The 10,904-nt window shown below is 43.6% G+C and overlaps 1 protein-coding gene across 1 annotated transcript in view; it reads right to left on the minus strand.

The window, feature by feature from the left end:
* The window catches only part of LOC109932919 (cadherin-23-like), a 375,734-nt gene that overhangs the window by 11,359 nt on the left and 353,471 nt on the right, over window positions 1–10,904 (minus strand). Inside the window, exon 10 of the mRNA XM_048616204.1 lies at window positions 8,500–8,649. Within this exon, the coding sequence (XP_048472161.1) occupies window positions 8,500–8,649 (150 nt within the window). The remainder of the gene's footprint in view (window positions 1–8,499; window positions 8,650–10,904) is intronic.

Consider the following 10,904-nt stretch of genomic DNA (forward strand, 5'->3'; position numbering starts at 1 on the left):
AAACGTCAGCCTCTCTGCTCCTATGATGCTGCTTGGCCTGCTGTGTTTATCCAGCTCTGCACCTTGTTGTCTTGGATTCTCCAGCATCTGCAGTTCCTACTATCTCTTGCTTACTATGATCTGCCTGTGCTGCTCGTAAACATAATTTTTTCACCATACTTTGGTACATGTGACAATAAATCAATCAATCAAATGAGCCTCCTGCTTGAGAGAGGTGGATATTTCAAGAAAATATTTAAAACTGGTTTTAATTAAGAGCCTGATATAAAATTAATTAATTTCACTATAGAATATAATGACTTACTCGACAGCAGCAGAAATCACAATTTACAACAAAAAATGCAAAGTTTATTCAACTGTTTTCTTCAAATTATGAGTACATAATTCTAGCATTCACAAAGAGAATGGAGACTCTGTTATCTTTTTATTAAGAAAAGCAGCATTTTACCCTATCCGAAAACCCAACTCTTGTTGAATGGCAGAATGGGCTCGAGGATTTGAATCTCGTTCTGGTGTTGATGTTTCTAGAAAATGAAGATGACCACACCTGAGATGCTGTACCAGCATCGCTGTGGTTTATGTGATACACTGAGTAATGCAAATGTGCAACGTCCATTGAATAAAACTTAGCTTTATCAAAATTTTAGGCCAAGTTATGTTTCAGGTGAGGCCTATAGGCAAACAGTGGTGATCACTCCATCCCATTTGATACAGTAGGGTTTGAGTGTGTTTTGTGTTCATTCACAGGATTCACATTTATTTCCCAAATAACGGTCAACCACATTGCTGTGGATCTGGAGTCACATGTAGGCCAGATCAGGTAAGGATGGCCACTTTCTCCAGATGAGTTTTTCGTAGGATCTGTACAGTGTGGAAACAGGCCATTCAGCCCATTGAGTCCACACTGACCCCCTGAAGAGCATCCCAAACAGACCTACTCCCTATCCTATCTCTGTAGGCCTGCATTTCCCATGGCCAATCTATCTAACCTGCACATCTTTGGACTGTGGGAGGAAACCGCAGCACCTGGAAGAAACCCACACAGACACAGGGAGAATGTGCAAACTCCACACAGATAGTCGCCCGAGGGTGGAATTGAACCTGAGTCCCTGGTACTGTGAGGCAGCAGTGTTAACCACTGAGCCTTCCCCTTCCCTGACAATTGACAACGGTTTTACGGTCATCATTAGAACCTTTATTCCAGATATTTTATTGAATTCAAATTCCAGCATCCGCCATGGTGGGATTTGAACTGGGGCCCCCAGGACATTACCTGGATTAACAGTCCAGTGATAATACCATGAGGCTGTTCCCTCCCCTAAGAAGCAGTGAGAAGCATTGCTGAACTGTAGCCCCACAAGCTGTACCAAGGAACCAGGGCAGAAGACCCAAAACGTGGGCTTTCCTGCTCCTTTGATGCTGCCTGGCCTGCTGTGTTCCTCCAGCTCTACACTTTGTTATCTCAGAAGATGTGGTCTTCCCTTTGGCTCTTCAGAAGGGCACGAGTGGAGTAATTAGGCATTTGGAAGTTCCACATGTATTGTCAACATTACCACATCCTGAAACACTGGGAACTGGCAACTGAAAGTCAGCGTTTGTTTACAGAATATATAATTGACTGCATTTTAACTTCTAATTACTTTCCTTGATATATGAATTGAAATGATTTGAATGTTCGGCAAGTTTCCATTACCTTGGTAACTGGATGTGAAGACACACAGTACTTTTTTCCTAATTGAGACCCAAAGGCATGAATGTTTATGATTGAGTGTGCAAAAAAGAAACGTTAACAATCTCTCTACAAAATATTAAAGTGCACGTAAAGCTAATTTAGCTGAAGGCCATAAAACTTCAGAAAATAGCCCACAAATTAGGAACTTGGAAAACACACTGGCGACGGAAATAAAAACGGAAAGTGCTGGAGTAGCTCAGCAGGTCTGGCTGCATCAGTGGAGATAGAAGCAGAGTAAATGTTGCGGGTCGATGACCTTTCATCAGAAGAAAGATAAAAAAGCAGTGTTTTTAGGCAGCATAATGGGGTTGGGTGTTATATGAATGAAAGGGAAGGCCTGTGATAGGAAGGGAGAAGGATGCATGAAATGAAGAAGGAGTTCGGAATGGGTGTTGTAAAGGAATCAAAGGGTGTCTACAGCAGCTGTGTACGACAGAATGACATACAATCATCTGAAAGGAACTACAGAATAACAAAGCTAAAACCTTTTCTTTATTCATTCATGGGATGTGGGTGTCACTGGCTGGGCCAGCATTTTATTGACAAACCCCTCGTTGACCTTGAGAAGGTGCTGCCTTCTTGAATCACTGCAGATTCTGGGGTATATGGGTTAGGGAGGGAGTTCCAGGATTTTGCTCAGTGACACTGAAGGAACAGTGATGTATTTCAAGTCAGGATGGTGAGTGGCTTGGATGGGAACTTGTTCCTATGTATCTGTTGCCCTTGTCCTGTTAGATGGAAGTGGTCATGGGTTTGCAAAGAGCTGTCTAAGGAACCTGGTGAATTTCTCCAGTGCACCTCGTAGATGGTACACACTGCTGCTAAGAAGTGGAAATAAAATAGATGCAGGGACTCTGGTATGAAACTGATGAACTCAAAAGTTGAATCTAGAATAATTCCTAACTTTGTACAAATTCTCTGTACTTAAATTCCAAATAAAAACGAAGCATTTTTATAGATTGAATAACGGACCAAGCCTTTCCCAGGGTCTAACTGGAACAGGTTCAAATTGAACAGTGGAGTCAGATTAATAAATTATTGATAAACAGCTGAATAAAGCTGTCGGAGGTGCACAGTACAGGGCTTAAGTTCTAGAGGAACAGAATTAAAAAGCAAGTCGAACTTTATTGATCTCTTTCTGCACCTTCTCTGCTGCTGTAACATTGTGTTCTGCACTCTGTTCAGTTTCCCTGCTGTATTTTGATGGTACGATCTGCCGGCATAGCACATATCTCGATAAATGTAACAATACTAATACTAATCATTAATAATAAAGCCTTGAGTAGTGAGAACCTCAAAAGTGCTGTATGTAGCTTCGGCCTCTTATATTACAAAGAAAACAGGAAAGCACAAATGATGAGCAAAAATGATTTGCATTGGTGACACCTGAAGTGAGAAGATATAGTTTCAGTAAAGACTCAACAGACTTGAACTCAGGACTTGTGGGCAGATGGAGAAAAACAGAGTTAACGTTTCAAATACAGCTTGAATCTTCCCTGGAAGAGATATGCAGAAGAAGAAGAGTGGAGGGAGGAAGGTGTGGATGACAGACACCAGCCTGGAGTGGATGGGCCGCATGGCCTGTTTCCATACTTGAAGGTGCCATGTCTCACTGCTGTACAGTCTCCAGATTGTACAGTGCACAACTCCAAAAACTGCACCACAATTACAGTCCTATCAAAGGATTGTTAGGTTATCAAGACTCCAAGTTATCTCCTTTCCAGGGCTTTATAAGAAAAATCTACCTCTATTCACATCATTACACTGGTTGACGAGGCAATTATAAACACATGCAAACAAGCATTCTGTGCACATATGGGCTCATAATATTGGTCAATGAAGGATCTCTGCTCTATTAGCAATAAGAGTCTGCTTAGACTTGTTTGCTTTATAAATAAGAACAATTAAGCTGTTCTATGTCTTAACAGCTATGAGCCATAAAGACATTAAAACTGTTAAAAACTGAAGGAACAATTAAGAAACTCAAAGCAAAACAAGCCACAAATGAAGAAAGTATCAAATCAAGTTTGTATATGAGCACACCGGCAACTTTTACTGTGGCAAATGTAGCAGACATCTTCAACACAGCAAGATCCAAAAGCATGGAATAAATGGTCAAGTGATATGTTTCTGGTGGAATTGGATTTTTAAACATTTTAAAATTCATTGACAGGACAAGGGCATCACTGGCTAGGCCAGCATTTATTGCCCATCCCTGATTGCCCAGAGGGCAGTTAAGAATCAACCACATTACAGTGGGTCAGGAGTCACATATAGGTTAGACCATGTAAGGATGGCAGTTTCACATTAAGTGAACCAGATGGGTTTTCCTGACAATCGATAATGGTTTCATGGTCATCATTCGATTCTTAATTCCAGATCTTTATTGAATTCAAATTCTACCATGTGCCATGGCAGGATTCAAACCTGGCTCCCCAGAAAATTAGGAACAAAAACAGAAGTTGCTTGGAAACCTCAGCAGGTCTGGTAGCACCTATGAAGGGAAATCAGAGTGAACGTTTTGGGTCCAGTGACCCTTCACCAGAGCCGAAACATTAACTCTGATTTTTCTTCACAGATGCTGCCAGATCTGCTGAGCTTTTCCTGCAACTTCTGTTTATGTTCCTGATTTACAGCATCCACAGCTCTTTCAGTTTTCCCCAGAAAATTACCTGGATCTCTGGATTAACAACCCAGCAATAATATCACTAGGCCATTGTCTCCTCTGGCTATGAGCAGAATGTGACAGAAGACACCTGGAAAGCACCCTCTTCCCCTGTGACCATTGCAAAGGAATCATAAACATCATTTTACTTATGACATTGGAAGGGAACATTGCAACTTCTAGCATTCCAGTTGCCTGGGATTCATCGTCAGATGGCTCTGTGCAGCAAAATATCGAGGGGGGGTCAATCACAAATAATTCATCAAGTTTCCTGATTGAATGATATCTGAGCATGGAGCTGGTCTCGAAAACTCATTGCTTCAGATCGTGAGTGACATCCTGACTTTTCATTCAGTACCGTGATGCCACTTGAAGGTGACAAGCCAGAGCACTAGCTCAGAGCTGGTACACGCTCCAGCAGAATGTAAATTGCTTTCTAATGAGATTTTGCATTGTGCACACACTTCATTCTGCTGGCATTTTGTTTAGCAGCTGTGCTGGTGGAAAAGGGACAGTCTGTACAATTACTTTGTACCAAGGTGACATGATAGCTCACATCAATTCACAGTACAAACAAAATCACCACAATTGGTGTCACAAGCAGGCATTATATTATCTCCAGGTGCCTGAATTAAGCTTCAATTCTGAATATTAAATTTCTCCCAGTTTGTTTTCCCTGTTATTTCGCACCTTCCAGTTGTGTTTGCCCGATGTAATTGTCCTGGTAGATGGTTGAGCTATTTTTAAACCTTGAGTTTTTATGGACGTGTGCTCTGTACAGTCTGAATTTCTTCACCCCCTTGTTCCTACTTGGGTTATGAGGATCGAGGAATCTCATTTACAAGGCCCAGCTAAGCTGCTATTTTCTGGAGGCTGGGTAGAAGCAGCAGAATTCCTCAGATAAGTCCCTCGGAGCAACTCAGTCTCAGATGCTGCTGGAGTGGTATCAGAGGGGATTGATTGTGCCCATCACTGCTTGGCAGAGTATGCAAAAGTCTTGATCTTGGCTTGACATCCCTGACGATCCGAAGTTCAACAACGTGCAGACTGAGTAAAGGCAAGGTGACACATGGCGAGGGCTGATTCTCATTGTTTGTGCTTTCAGTAGGGTGACCCATTGACTAGAGGTCATCTCAGTGAATGGTAGGTCAACTGGGCAGGGTGCCAGAACACTGCTTGAACGTCTGCAGAAATATATTTCAGTGTGAAGCAAACAGCTTCAGGAGAGGAGAGGCACACAAAAGATGCTCATTAAAAATGCAAAAGTGCCGTGATCAAGACTCCAAACAATTCCAGCGTACATCCCGATTCCATTTGCTCTCCGCTTGTACAGACTGCCCTGCCACTCTACTCATTTCCGGCCTGAGCAGTCTCCTTTTCACCAAGCATGTTTAATCCATGTACACCTCCAAATTTCCACTGGGATAGCTGGCAAACTCTCACCTCTACTCACCAACAGCCTCATAAGCAACATCCACCCACCCTCCTCAGTCCAGTCGAGTGCACCTGACTGTGCTCGATTGTTCTAAGTGGAGATGTAAACTCTGTGGCAGGCAATGGGCTGTCCCAACCAAAGTATTCTCACAGAGTCATAGAGTCAGAGTCATAAAGTCATACAGCACACAAACAGACCCTTCGGCCCAACCAGTCCAGACTGACAGTAATCCCAAACTAAACTAGTCCCACCTGCCTGCTCTTGGCCCAAATGCCCCCAAACCTTGCCTATTCATGAACTTGTCCAAATGTCTTTTAAACGTTGTAACTGCACCCACATCCCCCATTTCCTCAGGAAGTTCATTCCACGCGCAAACCACTCTCTGTGTTAAAAAAGTTGCCCCTCATGTCCTTTTTAAATCTTTCCCCTCGCATCGCAGGGTATTCTTTGAACCCCAGATAGGTTGGATCAAAAGCATCTGTCCCCCTTAGTTGAAGGGTCAATAATAAGGAGGCATCATTTTAAAGAGAAAGCCAGGACAGATCCTGAATGCATTCTCACTGCGTGAAAACTGTCCCACTATAAGGCATTCCTCCCTTTTCGATTGCTATTTATTTTGATCTGCTCCATAGGGACCTCCTTTCTGAGGGGTTGTTTTCTTGGGAGCAGGGAAGGCTGAGGGGGAATCTGGGTGGCACAGTGGCTCAGTGGCTAGCACTGCTGCCTCACAGCACCAGGGACCCAGGTTCAATTCCAGCCTCAGGCAACTGTGTGGAGTTTGCACATTCTTCCTGTGTCTGTGTGGGTTTCCTCCCACAGACCAAAGACGTGCAGGTTAGGGTGGATTGGCCAAGCTATAGTGTCCAGGGATGTGCAGGTTATGTGGATTAGCCTTGGGAAATGCAGGGTCACAGGGAAATGGTAGGGGGCTAGGTCTGTCTGGGATGCTCTTCGGAGGGATCGGTGTGGACCTGAAGGACAGAATGGCCTGCTTCCACACTGTAGGGATTCTATGACTGTTCTCCTTAGTTGAAAGGTCAATAACAAGGGAGTATAATTTTAAAGTGAAAGGCAGGAGGTTTAGAGGTGATTTGAGGAAAAACCTATTCACCTAGAGGGCGATGGGGGTCTGGAATACACGGCCTGAGAGGGTGGTTGAGAAAGGAAACCTCACAACTTTCAAAAAAGGTACTTGAATGTTATGACGCTTCAAGTGTTCATCCAAGGCTATGGGCCTAGCGCAGGAAAGCAGGACTGGTGTAGCTAGAAGTATGTTTTGGGTGGTATAGGCTTGAGGGGCCAAAGGGCTTCACCTGTACTGTACAATTCTATGATTCACAAAAAGGTTGGAGCAGCTGTAAAACAGCACTTTGTTTTGTTTCAGATTTCCAGCAGCGTTCTATATTGCATTAATCTCGACAACTTTCCAATCCCCCCATTCCAATATCTTTACTGACCAATAAATAGAAAGCACGTGAAGAAAATAAAGAAACAAAGAACCTTCAGTTTTCTTTCAAACTCGATAGATTTCTTTTCTCTGCTGGAAAACAAAATCTGCTGTTCTGGAGATAAAGTTTCGACTCCTGGAGAGGTGACATCTCTGCAAACTGTGGGAAACAAACTCCTCTCAGGAGAAGTTGATGAATAAAGGCCAAAATACAGCAGGTGCTGGAAATCTGAAACAAAACCCGTCAATCCTGTTCTGCAGAAGAGTCATACCACACGCGAAACATTAACCAAAACAGAAAATCAGCAGGTCTGCAGCATCTGTGGAGAGACAGAGCAGAGTTAATGTTCGATTCCCGGTCAGGGAACATTGATTTTTGTGGGGAGGCGATGACCTACTGGTATTATTGCTGGACTATTAATCCAGAAACTCAGCTAATGCTCTGGGGACATTGATTCAAATCCCACCATGGCAGATAGTGGAACTTGAATTAAATAAAGAATCTTGAATTAAGGGTCTTATGACAACCATGAACCCATTGTTGATAATCGGCAAAAACCATCTGGATCACTAATGTCCTTTGGAGAAGTGTAGTGATTGCAAGCAATGGATTTTATCAACTATAGGATCCTTCATTGCGGCTGTTAACTCGGGCCAATCAGGGCGCCCTGGCTGACGGATATAAATAGGGGATTGAGAGTCTCCTCACTTTAGGGACTGACTGAGCTGGTTGGTCACAGCCAGAGGTACATGTAAATAAAGGGTGACCTGGTGCTGGGACACTATCCTCTGTGCAGTTACCTCAGGAAACAAACTGCCATCCTTACCTGGTCTGGCCTACATGTGACTCCAGACCCACAGCAATGGGGTTGACACTTAACTGCCCTCTGGGCAATGAGGGATGGGCAATTAAGTGCTGGTTTAGCCAGAGATGCCCACATTCCATGAGTGAATAAAAAAAATGACGTTTGGGTCCAGTGACACTTCTTGAGAACACAGAATGAAGTGTTAACTCTGTTTCTTTCTCTACAGATGCAGCCAGACCTGCTGAGATCCTCTAGCGTTCTTGGAGCTTCATGGGGTTTTAATGGAGTCCTGCCACAGATCAGCCATTGAACTGCAGAACAAGGCTCTAGGGACCAAACTGATCTTCCCCTTATGTTGTAATGAGAGATAAAATAAAAATCACACCTGAAATGGGGTCCAATCAAGCAACTTACCGAGAATTCATAGTGAGCGATGCGCTCAAAATCTAGAGGCAGTGCCACTCGCACTCGGATGTCTACCTTCCCCTGGCCTGATGTTGGAGAAATGGTAAAATGCTCAGAGTTGTTCCCCACGAGCTGGATGTCAAACATGCTGTTGGGTGCCTGGAAAGGGAAGAGAAATGAAAATTACATATTTCTCTTCAAGCAACAATTTAGGATTGCAGAAAGTTAGCACAGAATCATAGAGATGTACAGCACAGAAACAGACCCTTCGGTCCGACTTGTCCACGCCATCCAGATATCCTAAATAAATCTAGTCCGATTTGCCAGCATTCGGTCCATATCCCTCTAAACCCTTCCTATACATGTACCCATCCAGATGCCTTTTAAATATTGTAATTGTACCAGCCTCCACCACTTCTTCTGGCAGCTCATTCCACACACACACCACCCTCTGCTTGAAAACGTTATCCCTCAGGTCCTCTTTAAATCTTTCCCCTCTCACCTTAAACGTATATCCTCTACTTTTGGACTCCTCTACCCTGGGGAAAAGACCTTGGTTATTCACTCCATCCATGCCCCTCATGATTTTATAAACCTCAATAAGATCAGCCCTCAGTCTCCGACGCTCCAGGGAAAACAGTCCCAGCCCATTCAGCCTCTCCCTGTAGCTCAAATCCTCCAGGCCAGCAACATCCTTGTAAATCTTTTCTGCACCCTCTCAAGTTCAAAAACATCCTTCCTATAGAAGGGCGACCAGAATTGTACACAGTATTCCAAACAAGGCCTCAACTAATCTCCTGTACAGCTGCAACATGACCTCCCAACTCCATAGTCAAAGCAATGACCAATGAAGGCAAACGTACCAAATGCCTTCTTCACCACCCTTTCTACCTGTGTTGCCACTTTCATCGAATTATGCATCTACACCCCAAGGTCCCTTTGTTCAGCATCACTCCCCAGGGCCCTACATTTACTGGATAAATCCTGCCCTGGTTTGCCTTACCAAAATGCAATACCTCACATTTGTCTAAATTAAACTCCATCTGCCACTCCTCAGCCCATTGACCCAATCTGATCCAGAACCTGTTGTACTCTGAAGTTACTTTCATCATAGTCCATCGCACTTCCAATTCTGGTGTCACCTGTAAACTAACCATACCTCCTATACTCACATCCAAATCATTTATATAAATAACAAAAAGCAGTGGTCCTTGCACTGGCCCAGTTTGAACACAAATCTGTCTGACAGCTAGAGAGATAAGAAGGGTGGGGGGTGATACAGAGGGAGTGAACCAAAATGATTTCAGAGACATGCAACATAATGGCACAGCTTAACAGCACATAATCAGAATTCTATAGAAACTAGTTTAAAAAAACCATCACAAAAAGGTGTACAATTTCATGCATGAATACTGTTAATGGCTAAACGGTCTGATTGTGTCTGCATGCAGTGACTGGGCCCTTCACCATGGGCAGCTCAGACAATGAGAGACTAACTCCATCATCAATGGGAATTGCTACTTTATCAACGGCAGCGAGCAAACTGGCTCTCAGGGTGGGAGCTGCAAATCACCAACACACACACACACACACACACACACACACACGCCATGACACATGCCATACACACACACACAGTGATTCTCTCTCTCAGATACACGCACACACACAGTGATTCTCTCTCACACATACATGCACACATACTGACACATACACACCCACAGAGATTCTCTCTCACACATACATACCGTGAAACATACACACACACAGTGATTCTCTCTCACTCACACACACATACACACAGCGATTCTCACACACACATACCATGATACATACACACACAGTGATTCTCTCTCACTCACTCACACACACACACAAATACACAGTGATTCTCTCTCTCTCTGTCACACACACACAGTGACACATACACATAGATTTTCTCTCTCTCTCTGCTACACATACACGCACACACATACTGCAACACATACACAGTGATTCTCTCTCTCTCACTCACACACACACATATAGTGACACACACCCACAATCCCACTTACATGCACATGCACAAATGCCTCAAATGCAATAAAAGAACATCAAAGTCTATCTGTGTGTGCGCACGTGTGTGTGTGTGTGTGTGTGTGTGTGTGTATGTATGAGCGTGTGCCTATGTGCATCTGCTATTAATTCTGTAACAAAGCTGAGCATTTTGCCATATTCCACAAGAAGCACTGATCCAAGAATATCAATGGGCACACAGTAGGGAAAAGATGTATTTCTTCCCCTGAAATCAGTTATGAATCAATCTCAATACATCAGGGTTCTGGAAATGGTTAAGCACCTATTACTGCAGAAAGCACCCTGCATACTACACACACACACACACACTCCCACAGACACACACACACACTCCCACA

Source organism: Rhincodon typus, chromosome 34 (assembly GCF_021869965.1).
Source record: "Rhincodon typus isolate 14 chromosome 34, sRhiTyp1.1, whole genome shotgun sequence".
In the NCBI taxonomy this organism is placed as follows: domain Eukaryota; kingdom Metazoa; phylum Chordata; class Chondrichthyes; order Orectolobiformes; family Rhincodontidae; genus Rhincodon; species Rhincodon typus.